The 23350-nt window shown below is 41.7% G+C and overlaps 1 protein-coding gene across 6 annotated transcripts in view; it reads left to right on the top strand.

The window, feature by feature from the left end:
- The window catches only part of BTBD19 (BTB domain containing 19), a 68607-nt gene that overhangs the window by 24667 nt on the left and 20590 nt on the right, over nucleotides 1-23350 (top strand). For all 6 annotated transcript variants that reach the window (XM_087929831.1, XM_087929829.1, XM_087929833.1 and 3 more), the window contains exon 4: nucleotides 21700-21759. In XM_087929831.1, the coding sequence (XP_087785957.1) occupies nucleotides 21700-21759 (60 nt within the window). The remainder of the gene's footprint in view (nucleotides 1-21699; nucleotides 21760-23350) is intronic.

The raw sequence follows: 23350 nt of genomic DNA, 5'->3' as shown, positions 1-23350 counted from the left end.
AATAAAAACTGAAGAGCCTCTTTATTCTAAGATGCAAACGCTAAGTGTGAAGATATGTGAACCAAGCTTCCTTATCTAAGCACTATCCAGACCCAAACATGCTTGACTTTAGCAAGCCTTTTAATAGTATGTGCTTCCAGGACAAGCCCTTACCGTATAGGTGAGCTAGTAGGGCAAAAGGCATTTTGAGGTCGTTTACTTTTATACCATATACTTCTGGTTTACATTGTTTATACAGTTTTATTTAAGAACCAGAGTAATATATTTGTTTCTGACTTATCGCCCTCACTGGGTGTTAGCAAATTGAAGAGAGAGGCTGCATTCCTTCTGTTGGAGGAAATCCATTAGGCAAAGGGTGTGCAATGATCCTGGCTTGTGGGTATGGTTTGTTTTCACCCACCACCTTTACAAATTCTCTTGGAACCATCATATTATTACAGATTACAGAGTGTATAAATAGGAGGTGGTTTTATATTAAAAATATTTCATCCATTGGTCTAGTCTGCAGAATTGGCATGATTGTTAATCATAATCAGGAATATTCACTGTCAGTTTTGCCTTTAGAACTAAGAGGAAAGTACAAAAAGGTTGAAATAGAAGTGAGTGAAGTCATAATGACGCCATCGATGCCAGCTATGGTTTCTAAACAATAGCAATTTCTAATCCTTTCATCTGAATTAGCTTGGATAAACCAAATCAGATACAAATAGAACATACATTATCCAACCAACTCTTCTCCACATATAAATGATTGCACCTCGGTAAAAAAAAATCTTGAGATTTCCAGGAATTATATTAAGTACCCTAAAGAACAGAACAGAATAGAATAACAGAATTGGAAGAGACCTTCCAAGAGGTCTTCTAGCACAGGGATCGCCAACATTTTGGACCTCAGGGACCATCAAGCTCATAATTTTAAATCCCATGGACCACTAATATGAATTTTGACTGACGGTGGCTTGCTGACATTGGTGGGAAAGTCAGTGCCATATTCCAGAGCTGCAGTAGTCACAGGACTGGCTCTTTGGTCATCCTGGAGCAGCTGCTTCTCCACTTGGGTCCACCTGCCATGGACTGAAGTTGCTGCTCCAGGATGACCAAAGGGCCAGTCTTGTGACTACTGCAGCTCTGGAATATGGCACCGACTTTCCCATCAATGTCAGCAAGCTACCCCGGGATGGATTTCCCTCTCGCCGTTGGTTTTACCTTCCAGTTTCAGCTCGTGTGGCTCTACTCAAGTTTGCGGTCAGCTGAAGGGTGGGGGTCAGCGGGTGGGTGGGCCATGTGGCGGCACAGCCTGGATTAATTGCTTTGGGGGAGTGCTTTGGGGTGGGTCATTTCTCTGTGGACCACCAAAATTTTCTCGCAGACCACCAGTGGTCCCTGGCCCACCTGTTGGCAACCACTGCTCTAGTCCAACCGCCTGCTCAGGCAGGAAAACCTATACCATTTCAAACCAATGGTTGTCCAATCTCTTCTTAAAAACTTCCAGTGTTGAAATATTCACAACTTCTGGAGGCAAGTTATTCCACTGATTAATTGTTCTAACTGTCAGGAAATTTCTTCTTATTTCTAGGTCGCTTCTCTCCTTAATTTGTTTCCATCCATTGCTTCTTGTCTTGCCCTCAAACAAAAATTAAACCTCTTGAGATTCAGACGTTTTCTCTGATTCACATGGGTGAAAGAGAAATTAAAATCAGGATCATGAGATCATGAGTGTCAGTCAGGGAAGAAGGTGTAATCTTTTTCCTCTGCATGACATATTTTCCACAATTTCAGATTATTGCTTTTTATACTTCTTAAGTATATTCTTTCCATTATTGCTGGAATTCAATTTCCATCAAGCTGAAGACAAAATCTGTGTCTGAACCTTTGCTGAGAATAAGAGCTGGGCATGGAGGAACAGCCCTGCAGATTTGGGAAGGCTATTTTGTACTATGGTGTAAAAATAAAAAACAAAACAAAACCTACCCCCTGCTTAAAGAGATACTGTTGGTTGTCTAAGGTGCTCTCAACAGAGATCCCGTTAATCTGTACAACTGAGAACTGACACAAATCTTTGTTATGGCTTTTCCTAATAACAACTTTTGGAAGTGTTATGTCCTGAGGACTCTAGGAGTTCTCACTCAGGTCCATTCACTTTGCGGGGGCGTTCTCCCCTTTACCCATTGGTTGGTTCTCCCCAGCAGCCAGCTATAAAAGCAGGCTGCGGGGTCCAACCAGTTGCTGATCGCTGCGAGCCAGTTCCAGGCGTGGCAAGCACGGTCAGCCCTTTATTGTTATAATAAAGTATTGTTGCACTCATGCTCTGGTTCAGCCTCTCTTTTCCCAAACCTAACACTGGCGACGAGGATGGGATGGCTACCAGAAGCACCATGCAACCGCTGAGTCACTAGCCGCCGATCCGCAGCCAGAGAGAGCGATCGGTCGGCGATAAGAGCAACGCTGATCCACAGCCAGAGAGAGCGGTCAGCAAGCAAAAAGAGCAAACAAAAAGAGCAAACGCTGGTCCGCTGACAGAGAAAGCGGCCAGCAAGCAATCGAAGCGAACACTGATCCGCAGCCAGAGAGAGCGGTCAGAACGAAAAGTTAGAAGCGTCTGTAGCCGCTTGTTAGCCCAGCTACAGGGAAAGTGAAGCGCTGCGAGCCGCAGCCGCTCATTGTTTAGGCGCAAAATTCAAACGGCTGTCATTTGAATTTCAAACCTAAAAGGCACAGCACGGTGCCGTAGTCAAGTCACTGACGCCCACACAGGCGCGAATTTAAACGCCACCAACGGCTGACGGCCAAACGTGGCTAACCCAGAGAGAGAGAGAGGATTGCGAAAAGCCTCTCCAGAGCTGAAATCACTTGCCTGCCACAGGCACTAGAACATTTTTCTGCTGCCCCAGAGAGATTTTTTCCACAGGTTGTTCTACCGGCCCCATCACCATGAACTCCAATCCGGTCTTCCCAGCGTTCAAACCGGATGAGGAGAAGTGGGAATCATACAAGAACCGTTTTAACCATTATATCGATGCAATTGGGCTTGCTGATGTTGGAGAACATCGGAAAAAATCGTATTTCCTGATCTACTGTGGAGCCATCGTCTTCGATACTGCCACAGCCCTCGTGGCTCCACGTGAGTTGAAAAACGTTCCTTGGTCAGAGCTACTTGAAATCCTCACTAACCACTATTCTCCCAGGCCCTCACAGATTGCCAGGAGATTCACCTTCCGTATGAGGAAGCAAGCGGACAAGGAAACCATTAATCAGTATATGGCCGCTCTCAGAACAGCAGCATTGCATTGTGGGTTTGGAACCTACCTGGAGGACATGCTCCTCGATCAACTAGTCTGCGGGGTCAAGGACCTACACCTGCAAAGGCGCCTCCTCGCGAAAAAAGACCTCAATCTCACACAAGCAGTCGAGGAGGCCTTAGCAGCAGAATTGGCAGCGCACTCAGCCACCGAAATCCATGGCCCGACTGCCAAGCTGACATCAATTCCAGTCCACTCCGAAGAGGTGGTAGCAGAGGAATCCCTGAGTGATGAGAACGACGTCCACCGCCTCTCCAATGACAGACGGCCGCAGGTAGGAGCCAAACAAGAAAACATCGGTCCACCCAAGCACATCACCCTGTGCCTAGCCTGTGGTGGATCTCATCTGAGGGCCACCTGCAAGTTTAAAGGAGCTACCTGCAATAACTGCCATAAAAGGGGGCACATCGCGAGAGTCTGCCAAGCCCCTCAAAGCTCAACACAAAGGCACCCCCCCGTCTCACACTCAGGGCCACAGAGGCAAGTATTGAACTGTCGCACACATCACCGTGCTAAGCACACTTGCCACACTGTTAGTAAAATCTCTCTCTCCGTTTACTTAGAAGGTAAACCGTGCCGCATGGAGGTTGACACAGGGTCAGCGCTCTCAATTATCTCGTGGAACACCCTCAAGAGGCTCCAGCCCAGCCTATCAACTAGCCGGCTCCAGAAGTGCCAGTTTAGCCTGAAGGACTACCAGGGGAGGACCATTCCTGTAATCGGCAGAGGCAAGTTCCTTGTCAGTTTTAAAGCTTTTAAAGGTCACCTACCTCTAGTGGTAGTTAACGGCAATCTCCCTACCTTATTGGGGCTCGATTGGTTTCCCCATCTCGGCCTAGGGCTAACAGGAGTCCATGCTGTCTCAACCTCAGACACTGACTCCTTATTCGCTGATTACTCAGATGTATTCAGCGATGAGCTGGGGTGTTATAACGGTACCCCAATATCGTTCTCAGTTGACCCCCAGGCAGTCCCAATCAGGCTAAAACCGCGTAGGGTCCCATTCGCTATTCGGCCAAAACTAGATGCTGAATTGGATAAACTATTAAAACAAGGGGTCATTGAGCCAACAGATTTCGCCAAATGGGAGACGCCCATTGTCACACCCCTCAAAAAAGACGGTAGCCTGAGAATTTGCTCGGACTACAAGACCACAATCAATAAGTTTCTACAAGTTAGCGCTTACCCAGTGCCCGTCATTCAGCATTTATTACACACTTTTGAACCTGGCAGCATTTTTGCCAAATTGGACATGTCTCAAGCGTATCAACAGTTCCCTGTTGACAACCAAACAGCGGAACTCCAGACCATTGTCACTCACAGGGGTGCTTTCAGATGCAAGCGTCTCCAATTTGGCGTAAGTGTTGCCCCAGGTATTTTTCAATCCCTCATGGAGCGGATTTTACAGGGCCTCCCTGGAGTAGTACCCTACTTCAACGACATCTTAGTCTCGGCCAGGGACAGACCCCAACTCTTCCAGAGAGTTCGAGCAGTGTTAGAGAGGTTCAGACAGCATGGCCTCAAATTGAAAAAAGAAAAATGTGCCATTGCCACTAGACAGGTGGACTTTCTGGGTTATAAAATTGATGCCTCAGGCATTCACCCCCTGGAGTCCAAGGTTAAGGCAATTCACGAGGCACCCACTCCAACCTCCAAAACTGAACTACAGGCCTTCTTGGGGCTATTAAACTTTTACGCGTCTTTCTTGCCCCATAAAGCATCAGTAGCTGAACCCCTACACAGATTACTGGATAAAAAGTCACCTTGGCACTGGGGGCACAAAGAAGACCATGCTTTTCACGCCGTGAAATCACTACTCATGTCAGAGGCGGTACTTATTCAATTCGACCCCAACCTTCCTTTAGTGCTGGCAGCAGACGCATCCCCCTTTGGAATTGGGGCAGTATTAAGCCACAGGCTTCCCAATGGCGCCGAGGCTCCCATTGCCTTTTTCTCCAGAACGCTCTCCGCAACAGAGCGTAATTACAGCCAGATCGATAAGGAAGCTCTAGCAGCTGTTGCAGCAGTGAAAAAATTTCACGAATTTCTTTTTGGCCATTTTTTCGAGCTGGTCACAGACCACAAGCCCCTCCTGGGCCTACTAGCTGGGGACAAACAGACCCCTCAAGTCCTTTCCCCTAGGATGACAAGATGGACCCTCTTCCTAGCAGCCTACTCCTACAGACTCATACACCGGCCAGGTAAAACATTGTCCCACGCTGACGCTCTCAGCCGCTGTCCCTTGCCGGCCCCGGCTGAAGACCCTGCTCCTTTCCACGCTATTTTCGAGGTAACACAATTGGACCTCCCCATCCCTGCCCTTGACATTGCTGCTAAAACCAAGGCAGACAAAACGCTCGCCCAGGTGCTCGACTGGGTGAGGAGGGGTGGCCGGTGGCAATGTTGAAAACAAATTCTCACCTTTCAAGACCCGCATGCAGGAACTGTCCAGTTTGCAGGGCTGTCTACTGTGGGGCACTCGAGTGGTCATCCCGACCTTACTACGTACCCGAGTCCTGGAGGCGTTGCACGAGGGACACCCTGGCATCGTGAGAATGAAGGCATTAGCATGCAGCTACGTATGGTGGCCAGGCCTCGACGAGAACGTTGTCAGATGGGTAAGTTCCTGCAACATTTGCCAGGAATCCCGTCCTGCTCCTCCTATTGCCACCCCTACTAAATGGGAGAGCGCCAGCGCTCCGTGGTCCAGAATTCACATCGACCTGGCCGGCCCCTTGCATGGGAAGATGTTCCTAGTGGTCGTGGACGCCTATTCTAAATGGATTGACGTTGCACAGCTATCCACGACCACCACACAAGCAATCACCAACGTATTAACACGCCTGTTTGTTACACACGGGCTACCCGACTCCATTGTATCCGACAATGGCCCACAGTTCGCATCAACCGAGTTCAGCCGTTTCGCTGCCAACCTGGGTATCCGCCACATTTTCACAGCCCCATTTCATCCTGCCAGTAACGGATTGGCTGAAAGGGCCGTCAGGACCACTAAAGAAGCCCTGGCTAGGTTCAGTAAGGATGACTGGCACCACAAACTCTCGCGTTTCCTGATGAGCCAGCATTCAACTCCATGTTCAGTCACCAACAAGTCCCCAGCTGAGCTCCTGATGGGCAGGCGTCTGAGGACTGTATTGGACAGACTTCACCCACAATACTGCCCTGACTCTCCCCTCGCTTCCACATCGGGGGTTAGACATTTTATCTTACAGGAGCCAGTATTCGCGAGGAACTTCGCTGGTGACCCCCTGTGGATCCCGGGCGAAATCGTGGCCATCACCGGGCCAAGGTCGTATCGGGTCAGACTGGAGGACGGCCGGGTCTGGAGAAGGCACCTGGACCAGCTGCATAGGCGCCTCAGCACCCACACTAGCAGGAACCCAGAATCACAAAGCGACGGGAGGTCTCAGCATCAACCCCACAACCACATCCTTCCCGGCGACCAGTACACACCAACAGTCAGTCCAGAAAACCCGAGCACGGACAGCGGCGCCCAGACGGTGGACCAGCCCGATCCAGTCTACGGGAGCACGTCCCCAGTGACCAACCCTACGAGTCCCGGGCCTGCCCGAACCGAGGGGCACGTTGGTGACACTCACCCAGCTCTGCCTTCCCAGACAGACTCTGAGCGGACAGTCAGCGTTCCAGAGCTGCGCCGTTCCGGGCGCCAACATAAACTTCCTGCCTACCTCAAAGACTATGCGTGTTCGCATCTGGGGGGAAGGGGTGTTATGTCCTGAGGACTCTAGGAGTTCTCACTCAGGTCCATTCACTTTGCGGGGGCGTTCTCCCCTTTACCCATTGGTTGGTTCTCCCCAGCAACCAGCTATAAAAGCAGGCTGCGGGGTCCAACCAGTTGCTGATCGCTGCGAGCCAGTTCCAGGCGTGGCAAGCACGGTCAGCCCTTTATTGTTATAATAAAGTATTGTTGCACTCATGCTCTGGTTCAGCCTCTCTTTTCCCAAACCTAACAGGAAGTATACAGTATCTGTGGTCCACAAATTCAAGTTGCTCATTGTCCATGAGTCAGCAGCTGCAAAGAGTTGGCTGGGGGCCTGGGGCCCATGTGCTTTATGGCAATTTCCTGGCAGGCTCATCACTTTTCTTATCTTCCAAGCTTTTGCTTTCGGAAGAATAATTTCCTGTTCCAGAGCTAGAATAGAATAGCAGTCATGTTAGAGGAATGCAGATTGCCGTTCCCATGAAGTGCAGGAGGTTATCCGAATGTTATTTTTAGACAATATCATCAACAAAACCAGCCTGCAGGGGTGGGAAAGCTAAATAAACAAACTAACATTCCTAAGATAGTAGGGTAAATCCATTAGAGTGCCCACAGTTGATACAGGGAGCATTTACAAACCTGCAATAACTGCAGTAATCTACTCTTTGACTCTAAAGAATGTTTTATTTGTTTAAAGTAAAAACTCTTGTCTTTATTCCATGTGCAAATTTTCTCTCTAAAGTCTAAAGAAGATCATGTGTTTAGCTTGATGATTGCAAGTAGAAGAACCTTCAGTGCTTATATGTAACCGCATTTCAGTTCCTGTTCATGTATATCTAAGAGTTAAAGAAATAAAAAATTCCTGAGAGTTTTTAGGAGTTTGATGATTTATGCAACACTGGAGACTCTGACTGGTGATGGTCCAAAGGTCCAAGTCAAAGTTTGATTCCTAATTCCAGAAGAGAAATGATGTGGAGTTTCGTATGAGGAAAAGCATTCTGTGTATGCTGTGAGGAACTATGTGCCTGCTGATTAAGCACTGAAATTGAGAATTTCTTGTCTATTTTTCCATTGGGAAGAATAGACTTGATTTTTAGTAAGAAGGAATGGTTGTGGTACAACATAAAGGCCTGAATCATGCTTTATAAGGCTGCCATGCCATACAATTCTGTTTAATATGTGATTTTAAAAAAATAGAAATAAGGAGGAACACTCTTTTCATTTATGCACTTATTACGTTAAAGGTAAAGTTTCCCCTCACACATATGTGCTGGTCGTTTCTGGCTCTAGGGGGCGGTGCTCATCTCCGTTACAAAGCCGAAGAGCCAGCGCTGTCCGAAGACGTCTCCGTGGTCATGTGACCGGCATGACTAAACGCCGAAGGCTCACGGAACGCTGTTACCTTCCCACCAAAGTGGTCCCTATTTTTCTACTTGCATTTTTACCTGCTTTCGAACTGCTAGGTTGGCAGAAGCTGGGACAAGTAACGGGAGTTCACTCCGTTATGTGGTGCTAGGGATTCAAATTGCCAAACTGCTGACCTTTCTGATCAACAAGCTCAGTGTCTTAGCCACTGAGTCACCCCTTATTACATTATAACAGGGCCATTGAGGTAAAATTCTATGGCAGTGATTTGATTTTGTAGCCTAGCATGTGATGCCGATCCAGCCAATCACAGTTTTTTCCATTGAAAAGTGATTAACACAATTGTGGCAATTGAGTACCTGAACCCAGTTAGTATGTTTGAATTAACGTTGTGAAATATTCGTAGAAATGCTTATTGCATTTTTATATCTGAAGATTTAAATACAAAGAAAGAGGACATTTTCAGTCTTAGTTTCACGTCACATGATATTGATGACTAGTCCCTTTTACACTCAGTTCAGAAGCGCAGCCGACTGTTTCCTGTCCATCAGTAGAGCAGGCAAGGAGGAAAGGGAGACTGCAGAAATAGGAACTTAAAACGTCATCTCCTCCAAAATCTTTTCTCCCTCGTCAGCAGTTGAGTAATGGAGGAAATGATTCTGTGGACTAGAACAAATAGATGGAAAGAGTAGGTGAAACTGCAGGTAGTGTATAGGGGAGGCCTCTCTGGCCATCAGGTCTCATTCCATTATTTCAAGTGGTATAAAGACCTTGAAAAGACATTCTTTCTAGATGGGCCAGCCATATCTCTCCTGGAAAAAGTGAACACAACCTTTCCTTCCAGTTTGCCTTCAGCATCCTGATATTTAGGTGGGATGAGTGGGATCTGCAGCAAAGCGCAGCAGCAGTACACATTTCTGCTATTCGGAGTTCTAGCCAGCCAAGATTCTACATTTAATTTTAACTTTTTCCCAGTTTTCATTTCCCGTTCCTCACTTGCTAGTATTCTAAGCCTGTTCAGCGTACTAATTCCTCACTAATCCATTTGGATTAACTGTATCAGAGATGCTTGTCTTCTCAGGACATTTTTCTTCTTCATAATGTTTTCTGCTTTTTCCCAAGCATGCTAATACACACTATAATATAGTAGCACTGTTTATAGAATAGAATTCTTTATTGGCCAAGTGTGATTGGACACACAAGGAATTTGTCTTGGTGCATATGCGCTCAGTGTACATAAAAGAAAAGATCCATTCATCAAGAATCATAAGGTATCACACTAAATAATATTTCGGTTGTATACCATAATTATCCCTTGAATTACTTTTAGAGGTTCCAATTTATGTCACTGAGGGAGCTCGGCGTCTACCCCAAATGAGGTGGTTTAATGGAATTTCCAAACATAATGGATTAGCCATGTGTTTTTCCTCTCCCAGGCTCTGGGGGTAGGTTTTCCCATGAGGAGAAATGTGATCTGAACAAACCATATACATTGAAATTTCCTCATCATACCATTGGGACATAGATCTTGACTACTATATTTTCATCAGCTAACCTATAACTCTAATCTCTAAAGAACTGCAAATAGATCGGATATTGCAGGTATGCAAGAAAGAAAGAAAGAAAGAAAGAGATTAGGCTAGAAATCCAGCCTACCAGGAGGAAGCCATGCATGGAAAGAACATTATCAGCATTGTGATCCAGGCTACTTGTTATGAAAATGGAATCTGGGCATGCTTGGGCAAAGGGACTTTAGGAAAGAGGTAATAAATCCCCAGTTCAGAATACAGGTAGTCCTCAACTTACAGCAGTTCATTTAGTGACTGTTCAAAGTTAGAATGGCATTGAAAAAAGTGACTTATGAACCATTGTTCATGGTTACAACCTTTGTAGCATCCTCATGATCATATGATCAAAATTCAGAGGCTTGGCAATTGATTCATACTTATGACCATTGCTATGTCTCAGGGTCATATGATCCCCTTTTGCACCTTTTTGACAAGCAAAATCAATGGGGAAGACAGATTCACTTAACAACTAGGTTACTAACTTATCAATTGCATTGATTCACTTATCAACAGGGGCAAGAAAGGGCATAAAATGGGGCAAAGCTCAACAAATGTTTCACTTAACAACAAAAATGTTGGGCTTAATCTATTGAAGACTGCCTGTTTTACCTAGGAAAAAAGAGGTGTTTCTGGAAAACTGAGGTAAGAAAGAGGTTGGAGTTGGATAGATTCCTATCAGTCATCTGATTTCTCTTTCCCTGTAAGCTGGCTGAATCCCAGCCTTGGCCATGGGTGGGAAGGAGGTGAGATCATCTAATCTCAGCTGCCACATGGCGGGCAAGGAAACCTCCTTGTACTACATTCCTGAATGATGAGTCCAGCATAACTTCAGATATTTAAGTTAACTGTTCTTTATCATGACCGTTCCTCTAGAAAGTGTATTCTCTAGTTCTCTATAGTTGCACCATCCAAAATAATTATGTCGAGCTATAAAATGAGACTTCCATGCCTTCTGCTATTAAAGAGAAAAAGAGATCTCCATCAGAGATAAACCCATCATTTCAGAATCAAACAGCAGCTGGAGAGGACAATTACAATTTAAGAAAAAGATGTAGCTACTTTAAGAACAAGGACCCAAAGGATCTTTCATTTCTCTTTTGGAACAAAGCACGACTTGTATATGTATTTATATAATTTATTTATTGTACTTGATCATTTAGTGATCATTCAAAGTTGCAATGGCACTGAAAAAAGTGACTTATGACCATTTTTCATACTTATGACCATTGCAACATCCTCATGGTCATGTGATCAAAATTCAGATGCTGGCAACTGGCTCATACTTATGACAGCTGCAGTGTCCTGGGGTCCTGTTTTCCCCTTTTGCGACCTTGTAACAAGCAAAGCCAATGGGGAAGCAAGATTCACTTAACAACTGAGTTAATAACTTCACAACTGCAATGCTTCACTTAACAAGTGTGGCAAGAAAAGTTGTAAAATGGGACATTCACTTAACAAATGTTTCATTTAGCAACATACATTTTGGGCTCAATTGTGGTCATAAGTTGAGGACTACCTATACACACTTTTTGCATATGATTCTTTCCCCGGTACCTTCACCCACATCCCTTCACCACTTCGAACAAGCATCTTATACAACAATAGAAGTAGGACTATGGGATGTGGAATAATGCATATCACTGACAAACAACACCTCACAGATTTAGTCATGGGCTAATGACTAAAGGCTGAGGGCTATAATTTGGATGCTTCAGAAAATTACGATAATAAACTATGCTTATTGCACCTTAAAAGTTTCCTGTGGAAGCAGCTTTTGTATCCCCATTCATAGTTATTATTATTTAAAGATGCATTCCTGAATTTTCTGTTATCAGCAAACTTTTATGTTGAAGATCTGATTTCTCAAAGAATTTGCTGTCTCTTGGTGAGATGGGTGGCAAATGAATTTAACAAATAAAAAATAAATTAAGGCCACATAAATTGGTACTTTATAACAAAATTAAACATATTTCTGTTTTTCCTAATTGGGTGGAAAGGGACTTTTCTATACCTGTTGACACCCCCCCCCCTTTTTTTTACATCTATTAAAGGATTGCAACCTACTTTTGTACCTAAGTACCTATATTCTGTGTTCAGCTGTAGACCCATAACAGCGTGGTTTGCTGTTGTCACCATATAGCTTTCCAAATCCATATTTCTAATTGTACTTTTCTCATGGAGACATGGATTGACCCAGATCTCATCTCCTGAATTATTTCACATTCAGGAGTTTTGAATACTTTGTCCTTGCTTTATTTAGCTGTAATAACTATTGTTGACTGCCCCATATTAGTAACTGTCTACTGCCCTCATGTCTGTGTCTCTGCTAAAGGCTTTTCAAACTGTGGTATTGTGTAATTTATCTAGTCTTCTAAAGTAGTAGTGCTGCTGAATGCCCTTCTTGGACAGTCCTTGCCCTTATTCTTCCCTCAGAATTAATTATTACCTCTTATGGCCCTTCTGGTAGTGTTGCAGCCCATGTGACACGGTGTTTCAGTTAGGTGTGTTTGAACAAGGTTGAATTAATTGACTAAAATTGAAGAACATGGATTAGGTGTAGAATTACAGTCATGGGTTAAGAAGGCAAAGGACAATAGAATTTCTGTATTTTTAATTGCACAAAAACATTAATTAATTGTAAATTAGTAACTGTGAGAAAAGATATCCTTAAATTTCCCTTAAAAGAGTGTATTTTTGAAACTGATCATACTATGATTCATTATAATTATAGTCCCATTCTTCTCAACTTGGATACTGAATGTTGAATTTCAAATCCCACAAGATCCAGTTTCCTGGCCATATTGGTTTTGGATTATGATAGTTGAAGACCAGTGCAGTGGGCACCATGCTGGAGAAGAGATTGAAACACAGCAGTTAGTTTCCTCTACATCATTTATAATTCTATAGCAAGGATTTCTTCTTTTTTTAACCTTTATAATATTTTTTTGCTATGAGCACATCAGAAATGTTGCTATGGATACACCAGAGGTGGTATTCAGCAGGTTCTGATCAGTTCTGGAGAACTGGTAGCTGAAATTTTGAGTAGTTCGGAGAACCACCTGTGACTGGAGATTTTACAGTATTCTTCCCCTGCCACACCCACCAAGCCACACTCACCAAGCCACACCCACAGAACCGGTAGTAAAAAAATTTGAATCCCACCCCTGGGATACACGCATAATGCTTGCTAGCGAACTTAAGAAAATGTAACACCAAGTGGTAACTATGTTTTTTATAAGGCATCCAAAATCATGTGCCCTTAAAAACAACAAGGTGCAATTTGTGTAATATTAATATCAGCAACAATAATACACAATTTGGGAAAACATTACACACCTCATTTTGAACCCCCATTATGAGGAGCGGGAGCATCTGTTGCTATAACATATTCTGATTTTCAATACACAACTGTCAAATATCCTGTTCTCATTAATTCTTGAGCACTTTCTTTCTGATCATTTAGCTGAATTGCCTGCCTATGCATATTGTTAGGTTAACAATGAAACAATAACTTTTGACATTTATTACTGTCTTTTTTAAAATTCAGCTGAAATATTGGAAGGAACTGCTAGTAAACGCATTCTCCAGATGAGCTGTTCAGAGCATCCAGACTTGGGAGGTGCTTCCTTCTCTTGTCCGATAGGGTGAACTGATTTCTGAGGACACTCCTCTCTGAGGCTCCTCCTTAGCGTCCCCAGTTTTTGCTCAGCCTTCATAAGAGATGGGCATACTTTTCTTGGCTGAATTCTCTGAAAGCGAGCAGAAAATCTGCATTTCACATGTACTGATTCTCTCTTCAGAAGGCTGTCTGAACAACAACTGCGTTCTTTTTGCTGATGATGTAAAGCTATTCAACACCACCAACAATACTGTTACCCTTTAAAAAGACCTCAACTATGTATCAGAATGGTCAAACAAATGGCAACTTCAAATCTCAACAAATAAATGCTCTGTCTTACATATTGGCAAAAAAAAATATCAGAAAATAAAATACACTGAATAGTCAAGACCTTGTTGATGATCCAAACTCTGTCAAGGACCTTGGAGTACTCATCTCTAATGATCTAAGTGCTAGAGCCCACTGTAACTACATAGCCAAAAAGACATTAAGAGTTGTTAATGTAATCCTACCTAGCTTTTTCTCTGGCAATATCATACTACTAACTAGAGCATACCAAACATTTACTAGATCAATACTTGAATACAGCTCATCAGTCTGGAACCCATATTACATATCTGATATTAATACAGTTGAGAAAGTCCAGAAATATTTCACAAGAAGAGTTCTCCACTCTGCTACTCGTTGCAGAATACCTTATGCCACCAGACTTGAAATTCTAGACCTAGAAAACCTAGAACTACGCCACCTTCGGTCCAATCTAAGTAGAGTATATAAAATCATACATTGCAATGTCCTACCTAGCAACGAATACTTCAGCTTCAACCATAACAATACAAGAGCAAACAATAGACACAAACTCAAGGTTAATCACACCAAACTTGATTGCTGGAAATACGACTTCAGCAACAGAGTGGTCAATGTCTGGAATACTCTACCTGACTCTGTGGTTTCTTCCCCAAACCCCAAAATCTTTAATCTTAAACTGTCTACTATTGACCTCACCCCTTTCCTAAGAGGTCTGTAGGGGCGTGCTATAAGCGCACCAACGTGCCTACTGTCCCTGTCCTATTGGTTCTTTTTTTCTCTTATATGTATCCATTTCATGTATTCATAACCACGCTTATACTTTTACCTGTTATCTTATAATCGCTTGACAAAATAAAAAATAAAATAAAAAAAACTAGTTGTCTTCCCTCCCCAGAAGTTAGCAGTGTTAATTAACAAAAAGTATATTCTTTGTATATAAAATATTCCAGGTTCATTTCCTGCATCCTCAAGAAGGACCAATAAAGATCCTTAGCTAAAACCCTAATGATTAAATGTCAGTCAGCTAATAGTTTCAAATAAAATTTATATATTTAGTTTATAATGTACTGTGAAAATTGGTTTAATTGAATAAAATATGATTAGGTTAACAGTGAGTATATCATGTGACTACAGTTGAATTCACATTACACTTATCTATGACAAATATAACCACAAAATATAGAATCAGTTCAATTTTCTATGGTGGTAAAATATACTGAGCCATAAGCTAACTGCACAAGCTGAGTTCTTATATCATATTAGGTTATAACATGAATTGTTTGGTTTTAGGATAATGTAGTGCATGAATAAGTATTCAAAACATAGTTGAACATTTTTTAAAAAGACATATGAACCCAACCACAGTGCATATTGTATTGATAGTATATAATTTGCTATGACATATTTCAAATTTTTACATGTTTGATACACGTGAGGTAGAACTAACTACATAATTTTTCTTTTATAAAGTGCATATACAGAATAAAATGTTGCATTTTTATGTCAAAGTAATTTATAAGTGTTTATGGTAAACTCAAAATATTCATAAAGCTCTGGAAGAGGTTTGATTTTTTTTGTTTCCTTTGTAAGTAATCAAATCCGATTCTTTACCATATTGGGGGATAGCTCATGTTTATTTAACACATTCTGTTAGCAATAGATGGGGGAACTCACTAAGTTGTTTTGCAATGTGTTTTACCCTGGAATACATAGAAGGAGTGGCTTTGACAGCTGTGTGGTAACTCTTGTTTCCAAAGCAGAAAATACCTAGTTCTACAAGTAATGAAACAGAGACATAAATAAGCAATTTATTGTATAGTAGGTTTCATTGCAAAATAGCTTTACATAGAATCCGCATAACTATTGAATACGTTTCCTTGGTATCCATAAGGCTCAATAGAGGTAACATTATATTGAATTTGGGAAACAGTAGTGGATGGAGGTAGAAATATTATGAACATTTCCATATATTGCTTTCTCTTTTTTTTTAAAGACTGATGCAACTCTTCACATTTCAGGTGCAGATTATGAATTCTACTAGAACTGGAAAATAGGAATCTGGATGTATTCATTGTAGCCCTTCCTACATTGAGATCAAGCAGCTCAGGAAAGGTTGTTGCAACACAATTGGAAGGACTGTACAATAGCAGCCTGCCCCAGGCTGGTCTCTGAAAGCATAGCCCTTTTTCCACAAAGATGACTTAAAAACTAGACACTTGAAGAATAGTAATACTTGCAATAGTACACAATTGCCATACTGCCTCTTCTGTCCCCATAATTAGAACTGATGCAAGACATAAAACCTGGTTGGACAGGTCTCACTGAGTAGGATTTTCCCTTCTTTTCCAGCCAGGTATCACTGATACATGCCAGGTTTTCCCTCTTGTCCTTGAGTAAATCATGAAGTTTCATTGCAGCCAGATCTGGCATTCAAAAACATCAAGCTGTGCCCAGCTGTTCAGTTGCCTGGGTCATGAGGTAAGATTGGAGAGCCAGCAATAGATTGGCACTGAATTTTAATCTCACCTTCCTCTGGCATTTCTCATTATATTTCCCCCATTCATCACTAGTATTACCCTTTCACCTCCTTGGTGTTCTTTAACCAGTGCTATTTATTTTCACTATCCAGAATCAAGAAAACTGAAAAGGGGAAGAGATTTTAGCTTCACTTCCAGAAAGTCCCCTACTTAAGGACAGATTACATTCCGAGAGACTGTTGGGTTGGTAACTCGGTTTTGTTTGCAAGTTCAACAAGCATAAAAATACGCACAATGCAGTTCTTGCCTTGCATGGGTTGCGGTCCAGGGAGCCTTGGGTGGCACCAGGAGGAGCTGGGGGGGAGGGAGAGGAAAGAGTGTGTCAATTTCTGGCATGCCACATATCTATGCTAGAAACTGGCCATTTCTTACTTTTTCCCAAATTCCTGTTTTCTCTCACTGCTGCCCAGGGTTTGCTGCCCAGGGTTAGGTTGTGGCTTGTATAGGGTGATAACTTTGCTGTCTGCAGCTCCAACCTAAAGGCTCATAGGAAAGAGCAGGACTAGGTTTTAAGTGCATCCAAAGCTGGTCCGTCCGTCCCCCCCCCGCCCCAGGCTTTCTCCTGACTTCTGGATGCGGACAGGTTAGTTAGTTTAAGCAAAAATTTGCAACTCAAACGTTCCTAGTAGAGTAATGTTTATATTTAAATTAGTGAAAGTGGGAAAATAGATTGACAAGGCGAGTTCATAGGAATAATCCTTTTCCATTTGTACTGCAGGGTGAATAAGAACCATTGTGATTCAGGGAAGGCTAATTTTGTCTTCTTTCACATCACATTAAAGGGAGCTGTCTTTTAAAATTATCAGGATCCCACTGTTGAGCCATAATGAGTCACACCTATGCAGTAGTCGGCACTGCCAGAAATGGTGGGTGGGTGGTTAGTCTGTACCTGGGGAAACCCGCCCCCCCAAAGCCATATAATCCTCTGCACTCATTTCTTTTCCAGTCCACTGGTATTCTGCTTACTACCAGAACAATATTTATAGCTTTTAAGTCAGAGACTGCAAGTAGGGGTGAAAAATCAAATGAAATCATATAGAAAGTTTCAGTAGCAAGAGGTGAGTGAATGCAAAATTCTGTCTTCTTCCATAAATGAGTAAGCAGCATATGACTCTGTAAGAAGACTAGCCCTTTGATCCAAGATAAGCTTTTTTCCCCCAGCCTTCCTGTTTTATCATTGCAAAATGAAAAAGAGTTCATAATCTGTCTTCAGATGGCAAAAGAAAACCAAAACCAAGCTAAAACTGGTTTGGATAAAAGAAATATTTTCTCTTCTAAACCCATGTTATTATTGACCTTTTACTCATCTTTCTTAAAACTCACAATGTGAAAGGCTTTAAATTTATTGATAATGGAAGATTTAATTTCTCCCAAGTTAAACTCATTCCATCAATATGCGTCGGCTGACATTTAGTTGTCTCTGTTATTATTGTATCACAACATACCAGTTCTGTTACTTAATACAAAAAGAATGTTTAGTTTCAGATTTTGGATCATCCAGAAGTAAACTGAGTGTATAATAACCCTGAAGAGCTTCTGTTTAGTTGACTTCATGATATCAATCAGAGGTGGAGGACTTGATGATTCTGTGCCAGAGGATGGGAAAACTCAAGAATCCAAAAATTTCAACAGATATTTTGACAGTACAGGTGGTCCTCATAGAGTAACTACAATTGGGACCGGTAACTTGGTCATTAAGTAATGCTGTCACTAAGTAAAATCACAGCTGTACTCATGATTTTACAAGCAGCTTTCCTTTGTTTTACAGACTGGTAACGGTTGTATGATAAATGCTAGGATTGTTGCAAATTTACTTTTTCATCATCATTATAACTATGAATGATTGCTAAACAAGGCACTTGCTAAATCAGGATTATTCATATTGCACAGTATTACAGAAGGTTTTGCAGTGACTGACAGGCTGTCCTTTTCTGTTTTTTTGATACTGCTTTAAGATGTTTTAAATCTCAAGTAGCCCAATTTTGATAAAAATACCATGAATGGCTAAGGTAAGATTTAGCTCTGGGCCAACTCCTAATACCTTTCTGACAGGGGTGGGATTCTACCAGTTTGCACCTATTTGCTAGAATCAGTTGTTAACATTCTAAGCAGTTCGGAGAACCGGTTGTTAGAAGAAACTCCTGGCCTAATCCTGTAAGGAAGGCAGGAAGGAAACGTTCTGGTGTTGCTTACAGAAACTGCCTCTCCATTAACCCTTATTACATTCTTGGCAGGACTAGACTTCCAGTCTCAGGAACTTCTCTGGAGTTTTTCCCCTCTCCTTTGCTGGTACTTTGCTTGTGTGGAGTGACCATTTAAAGTTCCAATGGCACTGAAAAAAGTGACTTATGACCATTTTTCACACTTACGACTGTTGCAGCATCACCACAGTCATGAGAGGTCAGGCGAGGAGGAGATGCGTGCCTCGATGTGATATTGAGTTGGCCACACCCAGCCAATAACATGACCACCAAGCCATGTCCACCACCTAAGCCATGCCCACAGAACTGGTTGTTAAAATTTTTGAATCCCACCCCTGCTTTCTGTGCCTATTACAGTAAGCCAGGAAGAAACAGATGGGGCAAATTTGGTCACCCCATTTCTATGCTATACTAGTCTCCCATTTAAATGTCAGTTCCAGAAGAAAAGCTAATGTAGTTTAATTCTCTTTTCTTAATTTAGACAACATGGGGAGTCTAGAACAAGCTAAGAGAAACAACAATTAGGTTTGGTTATAAGGAATGGTTGAAGTGTTAATTTTCATGTGTCCAACATCCTGAGTTCATGCAACTAGCACTGACTTTTCTTGGCAATATCACACAAACACAGTCCTTATATTGTAGTGCATAAGAGTGCACTGCTAGGGTGCTTGTATAAAAAAGTATCCTTCTGTCCTTGGTAGAGTTAATCTAGTTCTACACTATTATTGCCAAACCAGTGACTTTAGATTATAAGGAATATAGATATGTATAACTTAAATATTTGATTCATTCAGCAAAAAAAATTCTCTAGGATCTGTTAGATCTGTTAGATCCCTCAAAGAATGTTTTTAAAAGGTTGGCTATTATTGTTTCTATACCACAGAAAATGATACATTTGAAAGAATATTGATAGATATGTTCAAGACTTCCCATAATTCCTTATTGGTAGATATTATTACCAGGGTGAACCAAGTTCTTGGAGGGGAATTAAAAGCTATATATTCCCCCGAATCCGGAATCACTTCATTTGTGAAGAACTTTGGAAATACTGAACTTGGAATGTGTATGGTAAAAGATGATTAAGTTTTCCTGAAAAATTATTCGTGTTCCATCTTTTGATGAAATTTGTGAGTTTTCAACATTTGAATTGACTTTGTGCGAAAGGAAAGTTCTGGACTTGTGACCAGTTCTGGAGAATCGGTAATGGAAATTTTGAGTAGTTCAGAGAACCGGCAAATACCACCTCTGATTGGCCTCGCCCCCATCTATTCTCTGCCTCCTGAGTCCCAGCTGATCGTCTGGGTCTTCTTTTGTTACCCTGCACAGGAGAGCTGGAAAGCAGCTTAGTGGGGTGGGGAGGGAATGGGGATTTTTGCAGTAACTTTCCCCAGGAGTGGGGAGGGAATGGAGATTTTGCAGTATCCTTCCCCTGCCACACCCACCAAGCCATGCCCACCAAGCCATACCATGCTCACTAAGCCATGTCCATAGAACCGGTAGTAAAAAATGTTGAATCCCACCACTGGTGTGAATCTAGTCATTGCACTAAACCACAGTTTACTGCTAAATACAGTCAATCAGTAGCATCTCTAATAATAATTCTTAATAAACTTTCCAGGTTTGCCTTCAGATATTTAAATTTTCCAAGAACATAGGTGTATTTAGCAATAATTACATATAATTTCCTCCTTCAAAAAAGATAACTTGTAAATGTGCTTTCTCAAAAAGCTCAGCTTAGTTTCCATGCAAACTGTCATACAGCAGTGATGTAGGGTGTGTATGCAGACTTACACTAGAACATTTAATCCATTAGTGCTTACAAATTCCTGCTAATGTGCTACCCAGTTTGGGTTCTTTTGAGCTGTAGACTATCACATACAGAGTAACCTTTTTCCTTTTGTCAGAAGAATGGAATCTTTCCACTTTGCGTTAATTATATGTATATTTTCCCTTATTGTCAGCTTTGCTTTTTGATAAAATCTAATTGATTTTTATCAATGCAGCAATCTTTGCTCTGGGGCATGTGCACATGCGCTTGCACACACACATTCTCTCTTTCTGTTTTGTTACACACACACACACACACACACACACACTCTCTTTCTTTCAGTTTTGTTATTTATCACTTTATTTGCATAGAGACATGCTTACTATCATTTTAGAATCATTGGCCTTTATATTTTGGTAGCTTAATTTGAGCAGATTTCCTGATGCTTGCTATAAAAATTGCAGGATAGATAGTTTTAGTGGTTTTCCAGTCTCCAATCTGTGGACTTTGGATGCAAAAGCCATTCTTTTTGAAGCAGCCTAGCCCAAGACAACTGATGTATTTTAGATTACGTGGATCAATTTATGTTATTTGCATAACTTTGCAATTACCAGCTTTATGTCATACACTTCAATTTATTTCATGATGCAAATGATACAAAATATCAATTTTGTAATTATACAAATAATCTATTAACACTGATGATGTAAATTTGGGTTTAACTGACATTTAACTGATGCATTTTTTTTCTTACACACCAGAAAGATAATTGGTTTTCTTTCAGATGTCCTTATTGCCTGCAACTCTGTTTTCCATATGCAAACCCTAGGGAATAAATGAGAACATGCCCTTATAGAAACATTTATAAATGACTATTGGCATATGGCTGATGAAGTAGGAGATGTGACCAAGACACATAAAGTGCCCCTTTTGATCTGTTTCCTCTGTAATGCTATATGAAGTAGCTCTCAGCTAGCAGTGAGAAAATTTCAGGTTGAAAGAGCCTCCAAAACAGAGGTGACATTCACAACTGGATTTCAAAGCAGAAATGTGAGCCCCTTGTTTCACATTAAAAAGGTGACTCTTCCCAATAAAATATATTGCAGTTTTGCAACAGAAGAAGTGTGATGCTCACCAAACATTGAACTATAGTTCTCAAGTTCCCTTGCTATTAGTAGTTAGGGGTTGCTGGGGAAAATCCTTTGCTTTCCTATGGCTGTTGCGTAAGGTCTTGAGGTGCTGAGTCATTACAGCAATACACATCTCATTCATTCTCAATTTTTTTTTATTTCAGCTATGCATTGAATTCATCAAAGACACACTAAATGTGAACCAAGCATGTGAGGCCTTTCAGGTAAGTAGTGATGTTTCCAGGCTTGACCGTATGTCAGCCCCTGATCACTTTAAGGATAGAAGCAGGAGATCTTCCCCAGAAAACTAATGCTACAGACATTGACAGCTGATTAATTCTATGCAGATTTCTTGTTGTTAGGCTGAATTCAAAGATCTGCAATGCCTTAACTGGTAAAACACATGAAATCAGTTGTGTCGATTGTAGACAGACAGCAGTAGTAGAAATCTTCAGCATAGGCTACCTATGTTGAGCAACTGGTATGAAAAGACTAGCACTAGCAAACTTGCAATATTAATCACCTTTCCTGATAAGCCTTGATGAGTAAGCAATGCCTCCATCCTACCAGTTGGATGGGGATAGAGAATAATGTTGAAATGTTGATAAGTGGATTAGCAGACAGGCAAATATTGTTGAAAGAAAAAAATGCTGTAAGAGATATTTGTTTAATCTACCATTTGTTTACCTACCATAAGGCAAGGCCTTATGGTATGAAGTACCATAGTAACCAGAAGCTTGAATTGCTCCCATAATTCAACTAACTGACAACTAGTAAAAATGCTGTGGCATGCTCAGTACTATTTGTATCACTGCATTCTGGATCAGCTGCAGCTTGTAAGAGGACTTTCAGATAGTTCCATATAGAATGCATTGCAATAATCCACATATAGGATGACTGAGGCATGAGTGTCTGTCTGGAATGGGAGAAGCTGGCTTATAGGATGAAGCTGTGGAAACCCTCTAGCTTTCTTAGCATTAGCTATTAATTGCTCTTCGAGGAGGAGCTGCAAGTCTAGGAATGTCTCCAGATTGTACACTAATCCTGAAGAGGGAACAGCAGCCCTATTAACAACTAAACAGCCTTGGTGTTGCATTAGTTAGAATGTAGTATTGCAGTCAAACTCTGCCCAAGTTCAGTCCTAAGGGGACTCAGGGTTAACCCAGCCTTCCATTTTTCCAAGGTCGGTAACATGAAGACCAAATTGTTGGGGACAATATGCTGACATTGTATACCACCCAGAGAATGCTGTAAAGCATTATGGGCTGTTATATAAATCTAAATGCTATTGTTAAAGATGGGCATTCTTCAAAATCAAATGGTCCAGATATCCAGTTACTTGGTATTGCTAAGGCCAAATCTGTTCCTTCCTATCCAGACCCTTACAGTCTTCAGCCATTTGGGACAATAAATTAATCGTTATACTAAAATTAGATGCTGGAATGGAATGGAACTAAACAGAGGATACTTTTGTTTTCTGGTAAATGAGTCTCTTTACTGGAAGAGTCATGATGTGTTTCTCAGGGTTAGGACAAAACAAATAGCCAATCCTCTTATTATAGCTATTGCAGTTTTAACTCTGAGGGGGAAAAACCTGAATTGTTGGAAAAGTAATCTGGAAAAACAGCACCCATCTGGTGGTGAGAGAAGCATTGGAAACCCATTACTACTGCAATTTTCAGTGGTGTAAAAAGGGATTTTTCAATTCAGGGGGAAGGAACATATAGGCTCTCTCACATGTCCTCTTCTTTTCCGACTTCTATTCTGTTCTGCATTGAAAGCCAATAGTGAAATGTTGCTGTCTTTGAACTTTCC

Source organism: Pseudonaja textilis, chromosome 3, assembly GCF_049901715.1.
Source record: "Pseudonaja textilis isolate UNSWEBS1 chromosome 3, rPseTex1.2, whole genome shotgun sequence".
NCBI lineage: Eukaryota > Metazoa > Chordata > Lepidosauria > Squamata > Elapidae > Pseudonaja > Pseudonaja textilis.
Note: the sequence above shows the minus strand (reverse complement) of the source record. Positions and strands in the feature narration are given on the sequence as shown.